The 20735-nt window shown below is 50.6% G+C and overlaps 4 protein-coding genes and 2 pseudogenes across 6 annotated transcripts; 4 read left to right on the forward strand and 2 right to left on the reverse strand.

The window, feature by feature from the left end:
* Positions 1-4: 4 nt before the first annotated feature.
* Positions 5-1332, reverse strand: RHOD (ras homolog family member D). The gene is made up of 5 exons (XM_031613978.2): positions 1189-1332; positions 1015-1102; positions 780-889; positions 490-594; positions 5-413 (listed from the first exon to the last, which is right to left on the reverse strand). The coding sequence occupies exons 1-5, from the start codon at positions 1330-1332 to the stop codon at positions 246-248; spliced, it is 615 nt and encodes a 204-aa protein (XP_031469838.1). The 3' UTR covers positions 5-245.
* On the forward strand, positions 906-4047 carry GPR152 (G protein-coupled receptor 152). Of its 2 annotated transcripts, XM_090140375.1 has the most exons (4): positions 906-2196; positions 2330-2390; positions 2506-3377; positions 3959-4047. In XM_090140375.1, the coding sequence occupies exon 3, from the start codon at positions 2513-2515 to the stop codon at positions 3263-3265; it is 753 nt and encodes a 250-aa protein (XP_089996501.1). In that variant the 5' UTR covers positions 906-2196; positions 2330-2390; positions 2506-2512; the 3' UTR covers positions 3266-3377; positions 3959-4047. The 2 variants fall into 2 exon arrangements, with proteins under 2 accessions (XP_089996501.1, XP_031469837.2); XM_031613977.2 differs by having other exon boundaries at positions 2330-3377.
* Positions 4048-4548: 501 nt separating this feature from the next.
* LOC116242939 (proto-oncogene Mas-like) lies at positions 4549-6080 on the reverse strand. Its single transcript, XM_031613975.2, has 2 exons — positions 5773-6080; positions 4549-5560 (listed from the first exon to the last, which is right to left on the reverse strand). Exons 1-2 carry the CDS (start codon positions 5845-5847, stop codon positions 4589-4591), a joined length of 1047 nt encoding a protein of 348 aa, XP_031469835.2. The 5' UTR covers positions 5848-6080; the 3' UTR covers positions 4549-4588.
* LOC116242940 (mas-related G protein-coupled receptor member B4-like) lies at positions 5675-12530 on the forward strand. 2 transcript variants are annotated; one of them, XM_090140373.1, is made up of 3 exons: positions 5675-5773; positions 9698-9916; positions 10423-12530. In XM_090140373.1, exon 3 carries the CDS (start codon positions 10460-10462, stop codon positions 11450-11452), a length of 993 nt encoding a protein of 330 aa, XP_089996499.1. In that variant the 5' UTR covers positions 5675-5773; positions 9698-9916; positions 10423-10459; the 3' UTR covers positions 11453-12530. The 2 variants fall into 2 exon arrangements, with proteins under 2 accessions (XP_089996499.1, XP_031469836.2); XM_031613976.2 differs by lacking the exon at positions 5675-5773 and having other exon boundaries at positions 9610-9916.
* On the forward strand, positions 6313-9063 carry LOC149917720 (proto-oncogene Mas-like; annotated as a pseudogene).
* Positions 12531-13331: 801 nt separating the features above from the next.
* LOC149917721 (uncharacterized) lies at positions 13332-20733 on the forward strand (annotated as a pseudogene).
* Positions 20734-20735: the final 2 nt, after the last annotated feature.

Consider the following 20735-nt stretch of genomic DNA (forward strand, 5'->3'; position numbering starts at 1 on the left):
ACCTCCATTCCCATCCCATTCCCAGCCCATCCCCACCCGTCCCGTCCGTGCACCGGGGCTGCCCACAAACACCACATCACGCTGATCTCTGAATTTTAATACCACACCACAATGGTGCTGCATGGGGATGCATCCGTTCCTGTCCAGCAGGGCTCAGGGATCCCCAAGTCAATTCCCAGCCCTCGGGAGGTGCCGGCGGCCTGTGTACCGGGGCTGCCCTCCTCTCAGCCTCATGGTGCTGGCACTCAGCAGAGCACACAGCCATTGCGGGGCCACCTCTTGCGGCGGGGCCGACGGGCACCACGGAGCGCGATGGTACAGGCCTCAATGAAGACATCCCTGACATTGTCCCGGTGCAGCGCTGAGCACTCCAAGTAGGCTGCAGCCTGCACCTGCCGGGCCATGGCCTCCCCCTGCGGGCAGCGGTGCTGAGCCTTGGGGGAGGACGTGGATCGCATCCCCCCCCCCGCAGCAGGCAGTGGCACTGACCTCCTGGAAGGTGACAGACTCGTGGTGGCCCTGCCGCAGGTCGGTCTTGCAGCCCACCAGCAGCATCGGGACACCCTTGCAGAAGTGGTTGACCTCCGGGTACCACTGCGGGGAGGAGATGGGGAGTGGGAGTGGGACAGGCAGAGGGACGTGCAGGACGGAAAGAGAGACAGACTGACAGTGGGATGGGACAGGAATAAGGACAGACATTGGGACAGACAGCGGGGCGGACAGCAGCCCTGGCTCCATGTCCCCTTTGTGGGGTTGGAGCAGCTGCGGGGCTGCGTTACCTTCGTTAGGATGTTGTCGTAGCTGCTGCGGCTGGTGACATCGAAGCATATGAGGACAACATTGGTGTCTGAGTAGGACAGCGGGCGCAGCCTGTCGTAGTCTTCCTGCCCTGCGATGCCCCAGCAGACGCCACCCGTCACACACAGGTTCCCCGCAGAGGAACCCCACCTGTCCCCAGCCCAGGGGGTGCCAGCTGGGGACACCCTGAGCATGGGGCTGTCTCTCTGTTCCCACCTGCTGTGTCCCACAGGTGGATCTTGGCAGGCTTGCCGCTGATCCGGAAGGAGGCTGTGTACTTCTCGAACACTGTGGGGACGTAGACCTGGCGGGGACAGGAGGTGACACGGGCAGATCCTTGGGGTTGGAGTCCCCATCCCGGTGCCGCTGGGGGGGCGTTGGGCCCCTCACCTTGGGGAAGTCCCCTCTGGCAAAGACCATCAGCAGAGATGTCTTCCCACAGCCCCCATCCCCGACCACAACGGCTTTGATCTCAGCGACCGTGGGCTCAGGGGGCCCTGGGGCCGAGCTCTGACTTCCAGACAGCGGCTGCATGGGACTCTGTGGGCTGGGATGTGGGGGCAGGCATGGGGCCGCCCTGAACACTGCGCCCAGCCCTCACCCCTGTCCCACTCCCTCCCTGCTCCCAGTTTTATTGCCCCGAGCATCCGCAAGAGGCAAAGTCCAGGGCGGAGGGAGGGAGTGACTCACAGCCCTGCCAGTGCCACCCTGTGTCACAGCAGGTGATGCACTGGGGTGCTATGTCCCTCCTCAAGGCCTGTCCCAGTGCTCCCCAGTGCCACCCATGGCTCTGTCCTACTGCTGAGGGGTTTGGGGTCAGCAGGTGCTCAGCACCTGGGTACCCCCTGAGGAAGGAGCTGCTTCCCATGATGTCCCTGTTTCCCTATTCTGGACCCAAAACAAAGTTCCCCATTGCTGTGTGACAATGTGGATGGAACCACGGTGCCATGCCTGCGAGCTGCAGGCAAATGCAGACAGTAATGAACAATCTCAGAAGGATGCCAACACTGGGGAAGAGTAGGGGAGGAGATGGCAATGCAATAAAACAATTAGGAAGGTGGTAATTGCCACTTTAATGAGATATCAGGTTGAATCCTAAAAGCACAGAGATTCTTTCACAGCAAGATGAAGCTGCTGCAGTATTTGTCCTCAGGGGTATTCTCTCAGACAAAACATTTCTGTCAAGACCAACAGAAATTTGTTGAGTGCAGAGGCTTGGTGCTGCAGCTGCTGTTGCTGGGTTGCCCAGCACTCCTTGCAACCTGACGTGGTCCTGCAGCGGTACCCAGAGAGCAGCTATCATCCAGAGGGAGCCTTCTGGGGACCCGGAGACTCGAGATCTTCTCATCCAGACGAAAAAGCCCTGCCAGGACCGGCCCCAGGCTGCTGCCTGAGAAGGTAGGGATGGGGCAAACCCACACCTCGCCTTGTGCCCACACACTGCTTGCAGCCCCCCCGCTCCCCACTGTCCTCCGCAGTGCCCCCACCCTGCTCGCTGCCCCATCCCACTGTTGCCCCGCTCTGCCCACAGCCGGAACCACCTCATGCCATGGAATCCAGCCACGCCACCCCGTTCCCTGCGCTGCCGACAGGTGCTGGAGAGAAAATGTGTGAGATGGATGTCTTTGATGCAGCTGTGGATGGGGCCACGCTGCTCATCAGCCTGTGTGGGCTGGTGGGTAACGGGGCCGTCTTCTGGTTGCTCAGCTGCCGCATGCGCAGGAACCCCGTCACTGTCTATGTCCTCAACCTGGCCATGGCTGACTTCACCTTCCTGCTCTTCATGCTCACCTACACCCTCCTCAACCTCCTGAAAGACCTCTCCTGCGCCACGCTGCCCATCTCAGTGAAGCACCTCGTATCACTCCTCCTGCTCTCACTATTTGCCCACAACATGGGCATGTATCTGCTGGCGGCCGTCAGCATCGAGAGGTGTGTGTCCATCCTGTGCCCGCTCTGGTACCGCTGCCACCGTCCCCAGCACCTGTCAGCCGTGGTGTGTGCCCTGCTCTGGATCCTCTCCATCGCTGTCATTGTCGTGGTGACATCCCTGTGCCTGTCCCACCAGCAAGAGCAGTGCCGCCTGGCACTCATTGCCATGTACATCCTCAACTTCCTCCTTTTTGCCCCATCCATGGTTATTTCCAACGTGATCCTGCTCATTAAGGTGCTGTGCAGCTCCAGGCAGCGCCAGCACAAGAGGCTCTACATCGTCATCTTTCTCACAGTCCTCTTCTTCCTCCTCTTTGGAGTCCCCCTCAGCGTCTGGAATTTCATGCAGCATTTCAGCTCTGGTCCACTTGGGCATCACCAGGTGGTTTTCCTGCTCGCCTGCATCAACAGCAGCATCAACCCCTTCATCTATTTGCTGGTGGGTGGTGGCAGGAGGCACTGCTCTTTGGCATCCCTCCAGGTTGCCTTCCAGAGGGTCTTCGAGGAGACTGGAGTCACTGTGATCTCCACCTGAGAGCCTACTGCGATTGTCTGCACAGTCCCCATCCTAGCTGCGTGCCCACACTCACATGGGCAGGCCTGCAGTCACCCTCCCATGGCTGCATATCAGGATGTGTCTTTGCATGGTATTTTATTTCTGTCCCTGTCCCATTCCACTCCTGTTTGTCTCCATTCCATCCCCAAATGTTCCCCCTTCCTATCCCGGTCTCATCCCATTCCTATCCCTCTCTCAGTCTCCGTCCTTGACCTGCCCCCATGTCTGTCCCCATCTCCATCCCCATCTCCACCCCGTCCTTGTCCTCATGCTCTCATGTACTGTCCCATTCCATCCTCTCCCAATTCCCATCCCCACCCCAATACCTGTTCCTTCCTTGTTATCCCACCCCTTCCCACCCCAGTCCCCATCCTGTCCCCATATTCACCCTCATTTCATTCCATCTTCACCCATTCCCATCCTCATCCCACCCCATCCTATCTCTATCCGCATCCACATCCCATTCCACAGCCATACCTGCACCCATCCCAATTCCTGTCCTACTCAGTCCCATCCTGATCCACGTTCCATTATCCCATCCCATCCCATCCTCATCCCCGTACCCATCCCGATCTAATTCCCATCCCATCCCCACCCTCACTCCCATCGCCGTCTCATCCCCACCCGTTCCACATCCCCACTCCGGTCCCGTTCCGTCCTCGCGTTCTTCAGCCCCGGCCGATGCGGAGCGCGGGGCTCTGCTGCCCTCCAGCGTGGAAAGTGTAGAACGCTGCTGCCCTTCAGTTGCTGCTGCAGTCCCGAGGAATACCGACAGCTTCGCAGCTCTGCGGAGGATCTGCCGCCTCCGGGCTCTATTCTGCTGCGGGCATCTCTGGGTCTGCCCCCCAATAAAGCTGCTGTTCTGCCACTGACTCTCGTTCTTCTGCATGGCCGGGGGTGGGGAGCGTGAGGTTGGGGTTCTCTTGGTCACGAGAGTGGGGACAGGCACGCGGGTGGCTGGCACCGCACATGGGTTGGGGTGTGGACATGGTGTCTGCTGGCAGCAGGAGGAAGCACGGCTGGGGAGGGGCTGCCCAGGGGTTTGGGGATGGGGGCTTAGGACACTGAATGTGTTTCATCCTCTTGGATGTGGGTCAGTCCCTCCCAAAAAGCAGAGAGGTTGGGACCTCAGGGACACCCAGGGACATCACGGCTGCACCATCACGCACCCAAGGGTGCAGTGAGAGAGTGATATACCAGGATACAAAGCAGATATTTATTGATTGTGCTCCACAAAATAAACCCTCCCCCCCACCCCCCGCACTCCCCAGGATTCTCCTGATGTAAAGCAGTGGAAAAGCTTCAAGGGGCTGAGCTCAGCGTCTGCATCATGGAGTTGTCACTGCCCACACCATCATCACCCAGCTCCTCGAAGACCCTCTGGAAGGCAACCTGGAGGGATGCCAAAGAGCAGTGCCTCCTGCCGCTCCCCACCAGCACGTAGATGAAGGGATTGATGCTGCTGTTGATGCAGGCGAGCAGGAAAACCACCTGGTGATGCCCAAGTGGACCAGAGCTGAAATGCTGCATGAAATTCCAGATGCTGAGGGGGACTCCAAAGAGGAGGAAGAAGAGGACTGTGAGAAAGATGACGATGTAGAGCCTCTTGTGCTGGCGCTGCCTGGAGCTGCACAGCACCTTAATGAGCAGGATCACGTTGGAAATAACCATGGATGGGGCAAAAAGGAGGAAGTTGAGGATGTACATGGCAATGAGTGCCAGGCGGCACTGCTCTTGCTGGTGGGACAGGCACAGGGATGTCACCACGGCAATGACAGTGATGGAGAGGATCCAGAGCAAGGCACACACCATGGCTGACAGGTGCTGGGGACGACAGCAGTGGATCCTGCCAGAGTAGAAGGCAGACACACACCTCTCGATGCTGATGGCCGCCAGCAGATACATGCCCATGTTGTGGGCAAATAGTGAGAGCAGGAGGAGTGATACGAGGTGCTTCACTGAGATGGGCAGCGTGGCGCAGGAGAGGTCTTTCAGGAGGTTGAGGAGGGTGTAGGTGAGCATGAAGAGCAGGAAGGTGAAGTCGGCCATGGCCAGGTTGAGGACATAGATGGTGATGGGGTTCCTGCGCATGCGGCAGCTGAGCAACCAGAAGACGGCCCCATTACTCACCAGCCCACACAGGCTGATGAGCAGCGTGGCCCCATCCACAGCTGCATCAAAGACATCCATCTCACACATGTTCTCTTCAGCACCCGTCGGCAGCGCAGGGAACGGGGTGGCGTGGCTGGGTTCCATGGCATGAGGTGGTTCCGGCTGTGGGCAGAGCGGGGCAACAGTGGGACCCTGAGAGATGGCAGGATGGGGTGGGGAGAAGAGCGGAGGCACAGGGAAGAGAGAGGGCAGGGCACTGCCAGTGGCTGCAGAAATGCAGAGGAAGATCCCTGAAGTGCTTCTGTTCCCCGGGAGAGCAGGGAGGGAGCGAGCAAAGGAGATGGGGAAGGACGAGGGAAAACATCGCACTTAACTGTAAGTTTTATGAAGCTGCTGCGTAGGGCTGCCCTTCCATCCATGCTTGGGCAGACTCGTGTCAGTCTCAGCATCTCATGCTGCCTTTGGATCCATATCCTGAAGCAGATCCCCTCAGGCCACTCGTACAACGAAGAATGCTCCCCAGTTCCTTGAATGCCTCTGGTCTCCCCTCAGCTCTTCACCTTGTCTCCCCTGTGCCATGCACACCAACTCTTCCAGCCGCGGCGGAGTCCCGACAGTATCAAGAAATGTTTTGTAACCACCACTGCGTCAGAGCTCTGCTTCCTTGTTTTTATTTATCTTCTCTTTTTTTTTTTTTTTTTTTTTTTTCCTATGTGTGTGTGTCTTCCCACAAAGGAAGTGGCTTTTGCCAGAAACCATCAAAGCAGACATTTGTGAATTGCTCCTCAGGAATTTTAATGATTAAACGCACTTCTTCCTGCACGGTGACTGACACCTCTGAGACCCTTCTTTCTGCTTCACATTTCACCTTTCCTCATAGGGCTGTTACTGCTGTGATGCTGGCAGTGTTGGCGATGCTGGCAGTGATGGTGATGCCTGTGAGTCTGGCAGGGTGGTGGAGTACTTCTTAAAAGCTCTTCTGGGAAGAGCAGGAGGGTTGTTGCAAAAAATCTCTGCAGAAATACACTACCAGAGTGGAACCAGGAATGACCGTTTGTTGTTGGTCTAATTCAGGCACTAACAATCAATTGACAGCAACCAAGCAGCACTTCATAGATCCCATTGGTTATTGATAGTGCCCCTTTATGACACAGTACTCAGAAGAATGCCTTCTCTGGTACTGTGCTGTGTTGGAATTCTTTGCATAGACTTTTCTTGAAAAAAACAAAAAGGGACAGGATTTCTGGAGCTTAATTTCAGACAGCTGGAGGCACAAGAAGTTTTGTTGTAGGCTGGAGGAAGTGCATTTTATCTTGTAGGCATTTAGCTTTTCCCTTTTGGAAAAGGGGAATTCTCAGGTTGCATGGTAAGGTTTTGCAGCCAACGTGGAGCTTTCCTCCAGATGTCCATTTTTACCCTCATAGAGCAAACCAGAATCAGGCAACATCCTCCTGTGTCACATGGAAAAGCCTCCAGCCTCCCGCTGGCACCGCTGTGCTCTGCATGCTCCCCCATGGCTGAGATGGGAATGGGGCTGGGAATGTGCTGAGGGGAATTTGGAGCTGCTGGGGTGGAAGGGGTTGTGGTCAGGGGAGGGACATCTGGGTAGGGATATGAGAGATTCAGAGACAGCAACAGTGACTGCTGTGAGATTTGGCAGCACATTTGCTCACATAGCCAAAGCAGAGCTCTGCATGAAGATCCCTGAACTTCACTTGGGCTACCTAAGCAGCCCAAGGGGAAAGGATCTCTGCTTGCTACGGCTCTGCTGGAATCCTTCAGAGCTTTGTCCCGGCTTCTCACACTGAGATGAGTCTCAACCAGGCGCCAGTGTGAGTGATGGAGGTCCTGCAGAAACCACCCCCAGGGTGCGCTGGGTATTGCAGCAAGAGGAATTTGGATTAATTAAATTCAGTTCATTCATAAGTTCCTATGATTTGGAGATTTGTCCAGCTGGCTCTGGATGTGGAAGAGACGGTAAAAGTCAGACTCCAGCTATGCTTTCTGCTCTTTGTTTCTCCCTGGGCTTGCTGTCAGCCTCTTGGCAGAAGGGTCAAGGTGGGGTTGTCCAGAGAAAGGTGCCCGATGGTAGTGCTGGGCTGGGAGCTTTCTGATGCAGGGACATGTTGCTATAAACAAAGAAGCAAAGCAAACCCGGAGTCCTACAGGGTAGACATATAATCATGGAATCATAGAACCATTAATGCTGGAAAAGACCTCTAAGGTCACCATATCCAATTGTTAACCCATCCCCACAATGCCCACGCATAGAATCATGGAATTATTATGGCCAGAAAAGACCACTGCCATCCCTAGGTCCAACCCCAACCCATCCCCACCATACCCACTAATCCATGTCCCTCTGTGCCACATCTCCACACTGCTTGAGTACCTCCAGGGACAGTGACTCCACCAAGCCTTTCCCACCAGCCCTGCAGGGGCGCAGGTGCCTCATGCTTGGTCCTTTGCTTGGGATGTTCATAGGGAAGGGACCCTCAGTGCACCTTGGGGATGTGGAGCAGTGAGGGGAAGGATCACAGCACTGAGAGCCACTGCTTTCCCTTTCATCTCTTCCGTTTCCCCAGATGAGCAGGAGACTGCAAGGAGGAAGAGGGACCCACATCCTAACACCACAGCCTCACCACCTAGGGAGATTGTGGGGATGGATATAATGGGATCAGATGCTTTCCAGCCCATTTTCCCCAAATGTCACCAGTAGTATCATACTGCCCTTCTGCCTGTGTGGGCCATCCTCTGGCTTCTCAGCTTTCACATGCAGAGGAATTCCTTTCCTGCCTACACCCTGAATCTGGCTGTTGTGGATGCTTGCTTTCTCTTCTGCATGTCAGTGTTCCTTGCCTCCATGTGCAACCTGCTCTGGGCCCTCACCTGTGTGCTCTCCATGTTTGTGTACTTTATGTAAGATTTGGGTCGCTCCAAAGGCTGCTGAGTTGTTCTTGCAACTTTGTGCTTTCTCAGTTTCTGCTTTTTTTGGCCCCTTTATGGTGGAACAGAGTGATCCTGTCATTAAGCTTAGGTTTAGTTCATGGCAGAACCGCTCAGGAAGGCTGTATGCTGTCATCTTGGTGACCCTGTCCTATCATGGAAATTAGAACAAGATGATCTTTGAGGTACCTTCTAACTCAAGCTATTCTATGATTCTGTTCTATCATTCTTTGATCTTCCTCACTGTTTTCTTCTTCCTACTCTTTGCCATCCCACTTAGTGTGCACTTCTTCCTCAACTTCTTTGTCTACACTAATTTCATATTTGACATCTGCCTGCTGCTGGCCTCCATCAACAGCAGCATCAATTCAGCTATTTACATGCTGGTTGGGAACTACAGAAGCAGAGCATCCACTGCCTTCATCCTCACCATACCAGAGGAAAGAACGGAGAGGGACATAAGGGACATTTTCAGCTCCGTCTGGCTTGGTGTCCGCCTGCACCACTGGCAGAGGACACCCACCTCCCTCAGGCTGACCAGAGCTGGCAGCATCATCCAGCAACTAAATCTTTACACTGTCACAGGGTTTATCCGGGGAGGCAGGAGGGGACAGGCAAAGAAACAAGTGCCTGTGATTGGCACTGTGTCAGCTGGACGGAGGACAGACAGACAGAAAGGCAGACAGACAGGCTCTTTGGCAGAGCACGTGTGTATATAGGGCAGTGAGCAGAATGTGCACAGCATTATGCAGGCATTCCTTGGAGCCTTCCTTCTGATCATCTGCTTGCACTTGAAAGGATCTATTTGGCAAGGGGGTTCTGTAGCTGGGGAGGCAAAGGCAGCACCCATGAGGAGAGAGGGAGAGATCTCAGCAGAAAGCCATGCACGCACTCCAGTGCAGCAGGAGCTCTCTGAATTTCATAGGCATTGAAGCCAGCCTGAGCAGGGCTCATCTCACTGAACTTCACTGTCCTGGGAAGCCTCAGTTAGCTCCTGTGCACACAGCAGAATGCTGTTGGAAAGTGCCAAATGTCACTGTGAAGTTGTGGCACACCAGTGTCAAACCTAGTTTGGAATCAGACAGAAGTTCTGCAGCAATGCCAAGCCTGTAGCACAGGATCCTAAAGATCACCTCCTGCACAGGCTCCTCCAATTCAAAGAGATGGCCATTTTAGGAACGGGGTTGCTTTAAAGTAAAATGAAAGAGGAACCTGACGGAGAGACAATCCGCTTCTCCCATAGGTCTGGCTTCTGAGATTTGTTAGTCATTTCCTGTATGACGATTATAACCAGAATCCTGATACCATCAAATGCAATGAAATAGTGTTCTTTTTTTATCCTTTTTTTTCGAGAATCCCTGAGAACATGACAAAGTGCTTTGTGGAAGGACCTGAGAAAGACACTGATGGGTGCTGCACAGGCTCTCCAGGGTGTACTTGTGTCCGGTTTCCAAATGGGAGTTTGGGGAAACCTCATGTGAAGATCCCATTGTGGGTGTAACAGATGGCAAGATGATCTGAGTCTGCAGCACATCTGCTCCTGTGAAGCTCTCCAGAACTGCGAAAGGAAAGGTCAGACTTTTCTGGGTTATTTTTTCTAGCCTAGTCGGTGTCTCCCTTCGTTGGTTTAGAATATGTTGATCAATTTGCATCATATCTGAATGGAGAAGGATATTGGGAGCTACAAATCTGGTGGTAAAAGGTGGTAGGGGAATACAGACATGGGTGACTTACTGAAGGAACCCAGCCGCTGAGTGTTATCAATTGAACATTACGCACCTGAGAGTCCATATCAGATCCACCCCCAGTCCCATCATCTTGTTGTTGCCCTCCTTCAGACCTATTTCGTCCAGAGCCAGGAAGAAGGCATCTCCTTTGCTTTCACTCCTCGCCTCATATGCACTCCTGTGCAAGGCATGTCATATCTGCCTCCTCTCAACCCCCTTCCGTCCCTTCTGTCTCTCATTTCTCTTTCTGCTCCTCCGTGTGAAAGATAGGGCACAGTTACAACGATCTGAAAATCCTTCTACAAGGGGTCATCAGGTTTTCTAACACACCTCTGTCTCTCATCCCTCCAGCTGTGTGAGAGGAAGCTGGAGCAGCAGTGGTTTCACAATGAGCATGCCGCTCCCCACCGCAGGAAGAGCCAGCCCTGCTTGCTGGAGCCAACCCAGCATGATAGCTTACTGCAGAGCTTGGCACCACGGGCTGCTGAGGCAAGCTGGCTCCTATGAGGATGACTATGACTGGACCCACTGTGAAGCCAGTGCTTTGAGCAAAGTCCCTGTCACAGCGCTCATCTGCCTCTGTGGGCTGGTGGGCAATGGGGCCATCCTCTGGCTACTCAGAACCCGCATCCGCAGGAACTTCATCACCATCTACATCTTCAACCTGGCCATGGCTGACTTCACCTTCCTGTTCTCCATCGTCATTGCCCTCATAATATTTTATGGCCCACGGAGCTTTTGTCACAGTCTGGGCTCACAGGACGTGATGACGGCAGTGTTGAACATGGCCATCACCTTTGCTTTCATCTCTGGTGTCTACCTCATGGCAGCCCTGGGTGCCAGGACCTGCCTGTGTGCCCTCCCACAGCCCCTCTGCCCTTGCCAGAGCTCCTGGTGCTTGCCAGCACTCCTGTGTGCCCTGCTCTGGGCCCTTGCTCTCTTGCTCACTGTGGCCCTCTATTTCTCCCCACTGATGCTAGTTGCCTTTGTCTTCAGCTACCTCTTGTCGGTGCTTATCCTAATTCTTTCTGGTTTAGCCCTCTTTGCTAAGCTCTTCTGCTGCTCGTGGCAATATCCGCCAAGGAAGCTCTGCATTGCAATCTTGCTTGCTGTCATCTCCTTCCCCTTCTTCACTGCTGACTTCGCTTACTGGCTCTTGCTAAGGCTGTTTGATTTTTCGGTTCTTGCTTTTGACACCTCTCTCCTATTTGCATGTATGAACAGCAGTATTAAACCTGTCCTTTACTTTCTTGCTGGGTGCTGTATGAAGAAGTTCACAGTCTCTGTCAGGGTTGCTTGCCAGAGAGCTTTTGAAGAAGGAATGGAGCCAGAAAACGTAGGTGAAACTTCCCAAGAAAGCACAGTGGAAATGCATGTTTAATCCATTTGAACCTTTTGCTTGGAATCTTTTGCTTCTAATCTGGTCTATCCAGCAGGGCTGAGCTGTTTCTGTTTCAAAAGGAGCTTGTGCTACTCTGTGTGCTACTGAAGCAGAGCCCCGGAGGCTCTCAGTTCCTCATGGTGCTTTGCCTTGGGGCGTCTGCTGCAGGGTTGAGTGCTGCTGGCTATGAGGATCTGGGCAAAACCCTTCTGCTTGCATCTCCATCGTGTGTGCGAAGGCTGTGTGCAGACCTCCCATTCAGCTCTTGAACAGACAAATGAAGTGAAAGAACCTCTACACCAGCAGCATGAAGCCTCCTTTGGGATGTTTCCAGCTCTTTGGACAAAGCTTTTGTGGATATATTGAAAAGAGAAACATGTCTTAAAATCCTTGGAGCTGTTTTCCTGCAAAGACACTCTCCTCGCAGTTAAGAGCCTGAAAAGAATGGATCATACTTACATTATCTACTCCACACTACTGAATTACATTAAATTACTTACGGGACACACTTGCATGGCATTTGCTGTTTGTTAAAACGTCTTTGGTTTGCTGGGGTGTGTTTCACATGCCTGGGGCTGCCTGGCTCCTCCAGGCAGAAGCTCGGGAGCAAAGTAAAGCTTTCTTTATGCAGTCACCAGCTGTGCAGCTCTCTGCATGTGAATGAGCCCTGTAGACCCCAAGCTGTGCAGATATGAGTGCTTGAGGACACGGCTGGTCTCATCCTAAGACAGGCCAAGGGAAACAGGTGCCCCTCTGCAGCAGATCCCTCTCCCCATCACAGGAACACAATCTCTGCTGCCAGCCCTGAGGGACCCTGCCAGGCAGGTAACCACCCCTGGAGCACAATGCCTTATCTCCACACTTGACTGCCTGAAAATATCTGGAAACACCGGGGCTTTTTTGAGCAACTCGTACAGAAATCACGATTTAAAAAAAAAAAAAAATGTTATCCATGCAAAACAACTCTGGAAAGGCCAGCAGGATTTTTGATTTGCAAATCAAAACCTGTTTAGCTGCATTCAAATCTTTTTGATCGATGTTTCCCGTTTTTATTTGTTCTTTTTCCCACTAATAGGCACCTCGGGCAAGAAGCTACAGATATACATATATATTTCTGGCTGATTACTGTCACCTTGTTCTCTGCCCTGGTAAAGATACACAGCCTCTTTGCTGTCAGGGCAAGGAGCTGTGCCTACAGTTGATGGGGGTTTATTTGTAATGACAGAGGCGGGGGAGGAGAAGCAGGCGCTGTGTCACAGCAGGAATGCTGACACATCTCTTCCTTCTGGGAATGGCATCCAGCAGCTCTCTTCCTAACACCTAAGAGGGACACAGCTCTGCCCAGCCTGGGGCATGAAGGCTGCTAAAGTGACTTCTCCATGGGATCTTTTAATGTTGCACTGAAATCATGGCTGAGTTACTTGTGTATTCCCTTTGTCCTTACACCACGGGAATTACCAAAAGAACATTACTTTAATGCTACAAAACAAAGGCCGTTAAAGATGCCATAAAGAAAACAGATAGCCAAAGTTCTGGTAGAAGTTTATTTCAAGTCAGATAATGATTTAGGTTGCTTCTTATACCTGGTTGTCGATAGAAAACTCTGCGACAAGCTGCCCCCCCAGCCCCAACTCCTGCCATGTGCTGGTTGCCCCCCACCAGCTCAGGCTGCCCAGGGCCCCATCCAGCCTAGGCTTGGGCACCTCCCAAGCAATCCCATTATGTCCTCCATCTTCATCTTCCTGTGAGATTCAATGTTCTGCTGTGCACAGCTGGTGATGGAAGAATTCCCCAGCTCTCACCTGCTACTTTGCTAGCTTTACAGCCTGTTTCGCCAAGGGGATGGGGTGGGGATGAGGCCTGGCAAGAGGAAGGCGGAATGGTGAAAGTGAGATGAGCAAGGAATCATTAACAGCAGGGGCAAAATAGCAGAAACCCCTTAGAAGTCTCTAGCATCCTGTGGCCGTAATGCTCCTTCTACTCATCATTCCCCAGGTGTGGAACCACTCCCAGCTATGCCAGCCCTTTCCCTGGCCCCCAGGCTCCATCACACCTACGCCCTGCACCTGGGATGCCAGCAGAGCCTCCTTGCAGCAGCCAAGTAGGCAGAGGCCTGCTCTTGTCTCAGCTTGCTTTGAGAAATCACCAGTGATCACATATATAACAGCACCATGCCTCTAATTGCGCTCTTAATATGCATGAATTACATTTTGTTGGGTACACCGTGCTGCAACCGTGCTTTTATCTACAAATGTTTCCTGTCTCACAGTCTCATCCTTTCGCATTGCAGGGGCTGTCGTCTTCATGGCTTATATTCTCTCTCATGTGTTTTCCATCTTCTGAATCCTTTTTTTTGAGAGTTATTGCCTGTTTGTCATCCCCAGTAACGAGATCCTCCAAGGATATCTTCTGATTTCGCATACTGAACACACAATAAGGAACCTGGTCCAGAGTCTCTTTGAGGAGAGCTAGTCCTGAGACCACAGGTAGACTTGAAACAAGGCTAGAGCAAGACAGTGAATGGTGGTGGAGGTGGGGATTCAAGCAGGTACAGCTCCTTCACAGCTCAGGCAAAGCCTGGCTGCTCTGACCCAACACCAGCTGAAGCTCATGGCCCTGTGGTTGGGGTGAATGGAAGGGTCAGAGGATAAAGGCCAGCTGTTGCCTTCAGGACCGTGGAAGGGGGAATCAGAAGGCCTCAAACTGGACAAGTTAATGTGCTGTGATGTTCAGCATAGTCCATTGTTCTGGCATGTAACATATTGATCTGCAAATCCAGTCCTAGATCTTCTTGGCCCGGGATGTGTCTTTCACAGACCTCTCACTCTGTGCTTGGACAGCCCAGCCTTCATTGTCTCTCCTTGGCACTATGCTCCTCTTCCTTAACCTCCAAGCAGAAGATTCTGCTTGCCCTTGGCTCAGCAGGGCTTTTCTTCTGTTGTTTTGTGACTATACCTAACTCAGCTGCAGTACACACCAGAAACTACGCCAAAACTCTGCCCCCAGGAAAGCAGGAGAAAGTCTTCCACCAGTGGATGCACACACCAACAACCAGCAACCCCCACACGGCAAGGCAAAGCTGCGGATGGGAAGAGGAAAAGGAAGGGGGTGACGGCAGTGTGATGAGTTTGTGAGGTGAGCCTCCTGACACAGCCTCTCGGCACAGGTCTGCTCTGCAGGATGAAGTAAAGTGGGATGTTCTGGCAGCTCTTCTCACCTGGCAGACCTGGCCCTGTGATGAGCTGTGAGGGAGGTAGGAGGCTGGGGTCAGGCAGGTGGGAGATGCTGCCTGGCCAGGGATGGAGCTGGAGCCTGTCCAAGGCTGGCAGAGGTTGGGGTCCTGCCCAGCCTGGCCTGGGGCTGATGAGGGAGTGTGGGCAGAGATGGCAAGTGTTAGGAGCTCTGATGCTCCTCACATGCCTCCCCTTTCTTGTGTTCCATAGGAGACCACCTCAGCAGGCGTCGTGCTGAACTACACCATTTCTGGGTACACAGACTCTTTCGAATGCTTCACACTGAATTATGAATATAAGGTCAATTTAGGTATCTGTATGGGGATTTCTTTCTGTGGACTTTTGGATAACGTGATAGTCATGCAACTCCTGTTCTTTCATGTGAAGAAGAACCCATTCACTGTTTACACTCTAAACCTGGCCGTTGCTGACTTCTCTCTGCTCCTCCTCTTTTCTCTGCTCGTGCTGTTAACTTTGAGCTTAACCATCTGTTCTCTCTTTGACAACATTTTTTTTCCTACATGAAAATTTACATTGCAGTTGAATTTTTATGCCACTTCTTTGATCTCAGCAGCCTGGGTCTCCTTACTGCCATCAGTGTAGAGCAGTGTGTCTCCATCCTCTTCCCCACTTGGTATCGATGCCGTCAGCCAAAGCACTTGGCAGGCATCGTGAGTGGGCTGCTGTGGGCTTTCAGTGTGTCTTTGGTTTCCTTCGTGTATCTTAGCTTTAACTTTGGTGAAGAACACGTGAAATATCTTTGCAATGATCTGCTGAGGGAGAGTATGGCATGTAATCCCCGTGGGATCGCAGGACATCTCTGCTATTCAAGCAAGGAAGGGTTCTTCAAAAAGGATTGCACAACTGGGCAAATCAATGGATCAGAGTGGGAAACAAGGGTAGAGAAGCAGGGTAGAGAAGGAAGACATGGGATAATATTACAATTTAGGGGATGGAAGGGAGGGAGAGAGAAGGAGAGAGAGAGAGGGAGAAAGAGAGCATGTGAATGGAGAAAAAACAAAAACAGTGAATCGTCCCCATGGTGCAGATGAATAAGATTTGGTGAGACAAGAATCTCTAATAGGTAAAACCCCATTTTCAGCCCTTTCCAACGTTCAGATGCAATCTGTGAAGTGACCTGCCTGGGCCAGTCAATAAGAGGCAGTGGGTGAAGCCTGGATGCTGTCATACATCCACACGCTGCTGATTTCTCAGTGTGGAGGGTCTCCTGGTCCAGCACCAGGTACATGCAGTGGAACCCAGCAAGGTAAAGCTGGTGGGTAGGGGAAAGAAAACAAAAGGAATGATAGTGAGGAGCTGCGGGCAGAGATGGCAAGTGTTGGGACCACCAATACCCCTCATCTGTCTTTTCTTCCTTGTTTCTCATAGGAGGTGGTGGGAGTGGGATGAAACAGCCAACCAGAGCAGCAGCTTCACTATGGCAGAGACCACCTCAACAGACTCCTCTCTTTTCAATGATTCCTTGGATGCTGTGAGGGACAGGGGTAGGGAGCAGCTCTTCTGATGAATGACAAGCTTTGCTGGTTGACTTATCTCTGTTTAGGTGGGGTGCTTGGCTCTGTGGCTTGGTGATGCATTTGGTGGCTTTGTGGCTCCTGGTCTTTCATGCAAAGAACAGCCCCTTTGCTGTCTGTATCCTGACCCTGGCCATCACCGCCTTTGATCCGATCCTCTTTTATTTTGCTTACCATTTGCAGCGTGAGATTTTTGTTTCTTTGAACTTTCCAGATTTGATTTTTCCTGTAGTTCATCTCATGTTTCTCTTTTGTCCCTTCAGCAGCGTGTATCTCCTGAAAGCAGTGTGGAGTGATGTTTTTCTGTGCTCTTCTAAGTCTGGTACCGATGCCACCACCACAGTCACTTGTCAGGCATTGTGTGGGGGGTGCTCAGGGCTTTTCCACCTGCTTAACTTCTATTTGCAGTCATTTTTACCCAACATCTGTCTATGGTGACACACTCAGCTTTGTGGCCACCATCTCAGGCTCCTACAAAGACTTCCAGTGATGCAGATGCTATGTACTGGGGAGCAGAAATGCCCAGGCAGGGGTCAGATGGGAGCAGCAGGGCCTGGAGATGCTGAACCCTTGCAGGCAGCCCAGACAGATGGAGGGTCCCCATGCCCTCATCCCAGTATAATAAATTCTTGTTCCCTTTGGTCAATAAATAAGTCCTTGTGGTTCTCTGGGGGATTCTGTATCTGTCTAATTGAATCTAGGTCTAAAGAAAAAATATCTCTGGACTTTGTGTTATTCACCTCTAGAGAGCAGGAACAGCTATTAAATACTAGACTAACACAGTTGGAATCAGCTGCTATAAAAGAAAATTCACTTTTCTGACATTTTTCACCCCACAGTGACTTGAAGGTTTTTCCTGTGTCTAATATAAAAAATTATTCACCTGGCTCAGCCTCCATTTCTTGTTTTCATTCTTCTCTTTGTGTCTTTTCATTACGATTTGCCTTATTCTTAGTGCTGCCTTTGACAGTCATTTACACGTTATTTCCTCTCCCACACATTGTGCATTGAGCATTCCTGGTGCCACGTAGGCCATTTGGTTATCAAGAATACCAGAGTTCCTATGATGGCACCAGCCATGAAGCCAGGTATTTAAAGATAAGATCCTTTGATTGGTTTCCATTTCCTTACCCAATACAGGAGGCACAGAAGAAAATATGATGTATGCATTAAACTCCTTCAGCTGTCATTCCAAGGCCACAAAGTTCCTTTTGATAGCCCTTGATCCACATGTAACTGCTTCATCTCTCCCTATATGGAAAAGCAGTAAGGGGACGTGGTCTGCTGGCTTTACCAGGCTAGGTAGTTTCCTGGTGATGTTCCTCACCTGACCCCCAGGAAGGCAGCAGACTCGTCTAAGAAGAGGGTCTGCTTGGCATGTTGGTCATTCCTAGGCTTTGTGCCTTGGACAGCTGGCTTTTGAGGGGCATATGTTTAACAGCTAGCATGATGTAAGGTGCTGAGGAGAGGACAAAATCACGCAAGAATTTGGAGAGGTGGGAATCAGCCAAGTGTGGAATAAGTGCAGAGGAGAAAAGTATAAGACTACCTAACAGAAAAGAAAGAAAAGTAAGTGGAATGTTCCTACTTAGAATAATAGGAGATGGGCAGGCGTGGCTGCACAGTGGCTGTGCATGCATATATGCATATAAGAGGGGCCAGAAAATGGTACAAAAGAGAGACAGAGCACCAGAAACCATGCAGATGGTGAGGAATTGGTCAACTTAGTCCTCAAATGCTTACCTGTGCAGCTGAATTGAGCTCTCAAAGAGTCTGGCATCTGTAATTTGCTTCAGGCTCTTTCTCTTAGTTTCTAATTTATCCCATTGGATTTTTGGGAAGGGGAGGATGTTTCTATCTTTAGGTTTCATTGTGTGTTCTTTAGGGCAAGCACAGCAGAGCAGGTTCTGACAGGAAGGAATGTGTTTACTGCATGGAATAGGATGGGGTGAAGTCAGCAGCAATTGAGAAGGGAGTTCTTCTATGTCATGAGGCAAAGCCACGTTTCTGCTCTGGTTGCTCTTAGATCAGGTGGGGAGCAAATCACCTCCCAGAAATTCCATCACTAGCGCTGTGCTGGTATACATTTGGAATCTTTGGAAGGCTTTGTATGCATTTGTACTAGGGCCAAATGCTCTTAAGCTGGAGATGTATAAACAAGCAGCCAAGAAGAGATAGCAGAAATTCTCAAAGGAATGAAATTTGTTTCATTTTGTCTTTCTTGTGAAATCAGATTTGACTGGGATTAGATTAGTCTAAGCATACATTTTCCCAGTTTTTCCTTCAAAATGCACTTCCTGTGCAGTGCCCCACCCCTCATACTGTCACTGACACCATGTACTGCAAAAGAAGGTGATGACAGTACCTTCAAATGAGATACAGGCACCACGGAGCAATAACAGGTAATAAAGAAGGAAGATTGGTTCACCCCTTCCAATGACCAGGGATAGCTCTAGAGAAATACAATCCCTATGCAGAGAGATGCTGCTCCCTCCACTGCCAGCCCTTAAATGAAGGTGAGGAGGGGTGGATCCAGGCTCCACTTCTTCCAGTCACTCAGGTGCATTGTTTGCACCTGAGCTCCCTGGGTTAGCCAGGCCTTCTCACCTAGTGCTCAACCACTGGTTCAGGCTTTGACCTAGTCATGCCACTGCACCCCACAAAAAACAATGGCTCATCCCAATGGGGTGAGGAAGAGAGAGTTCTAACAATGTGTTTGTGCAAGTTGTGGGATGGATAGGTGTTGGCCCCTGAGGGACAAGTCACCCTCAGGCTCCAGGTGCCATACTACGAGGAAGCAAGGGTCTTCCTCTGCTTTCACATTCAGGAATTGACTTCGAGCAGATCTGACCCACATTTTGTGATGTAATTACTTGACTTTGTCATCTCTATTAGTTAAAATCATGCAGAGTTTGGTGTCAAGCTGAGTCTTTTATACGTGACTTCTTGCCTGCAGACACTTACTTTGAAATGCTGTCTCCAGCCTGGATAGGGCTGGGTGACCAAGCTTTTAAAGCATACAACTTGTAGGGCCTGAGGTGGGGTTTCTGAGACGTTCTCACCAGCAAGTCTGTTTGCACTGTTTTACTTCCCCTGCTCTCCTTTTCACCTGATCCCAAGTTGCTCTGTGGGCTGTGAGACACTACTTGGCTGTGAGCTTACGAAACCCCTAAATAATGCAAAAGAAAACTGTCTAGAGGTATTGCCTCTCCTCCTGTCCCCAGTTAGCTGATTCTGACTCTCTTCCTTCAAACAGGACATCATAGCCTTCTCCCTACTTCCTTCCCCTCCCTTCCTGTGGCATTGTTATGCTTCCCATTGTGTTAGTTCAGGGTGGGAAATTCTGTGAAGGACGTCCATTTCCTTGCTGATTCTATCACTGACTTCTGGACCATCTGCAAATATCTGCAGATGCCACCTCTGAGAATGCCTGTCTCATACCAAGCGTGGTCAAGGGTGCCTACAGTTGTCATTATGTATAAGCATCACCTTTTAAACATCCAAGGGAAAAGTTAGAAGGTGTGTTTGCTCTGAATGGCACTTGTCTTTGTGATGGGTACGTGTAGGGACAATCAGGATGAAAAGTTCTTTACAGTGTACATTCCATAGGTTTTCATCAGTTGATGGCTTCTTCTGAGAAGATAAATATTTAGTTTTTAATAGAGATTGTTTTCCATTAAAAAAAAAAAAAAAAGGCTTGGAACATTTTTAATAATAAAGGAAATGAGCTGAGCTTCTTCTCTCCCAGTGATAAAATCATTACAGATATTAAAAAGAATACATTTTAACATGCTTTCAGATAAATGGACGGGCTCTTCCCCCTATCAGTAGAAGTCAGAAGAAAAGAAAATCTCACTAAAAACAACTGATGACATAGGCCTGGTCTGAATCAACTATGTGTACGATGGAGAAAAAATGGCATTAAAAATTAAAGAATAATAGAAATGAGACTCAATTTTCAGCTTTCAAAAACTGTAAACAGGAAGTAAAAAGCAACCACAGACGCTGGGGTGACCACTATTTTTAAGTGGTATTTTTCAGTATTTAAAAAAAAGGCAAATGAACAGAGAAAAGGGAATAGACAGTAGAAGAATGCAGCTTCCCTTAAGAAACTACTTGCAGATGAGGGTACGAAGAGGAAATCAGCAAGCTTTCTCATAGAAAATGTCTTGTATTATCTTATTGATTTAGGTTAAAAGAGCAAATACTGTGTGGAGTGATAGTCTAACATTTCAAACAATCACATCTTATGTGTCCAGTCATTGGGTCTGAAAAGAATTTGTTGCAAATTTCTGATATGTACTTATCTTCCATTTTCTGTTTTATTATTTTTTTTTTCCTTTCTTTGACCTTATTTCTTCCAGTAGGTCAAGGCATGTTGGATGCCATGTTCTTATCATCCGTGAAGGGAAGAAATAACAACCCAATTCTTGCTGCAGTTAAATGCAGGTACTTTTGTGCTGTGTTGGAGAAAGCTAAAATGATACACAACTCTGACTCTGTATTTACTTGAAA

This window comes from Phasianus colchicus, chromosome 5 (genome assembly GCF_987193195.1).
Source record: "Phasianus colchicus chromosome 5, bPhaCol1.hap1.1, whole genome shotgun sequence".
Classification (NCBI taxonomy): domain Eukaryota; kingdom Metazoa; phylum Chordata; class Aves; order Galliformes; family Phasianidae; genus Phasianus; species Phasianus colchicus.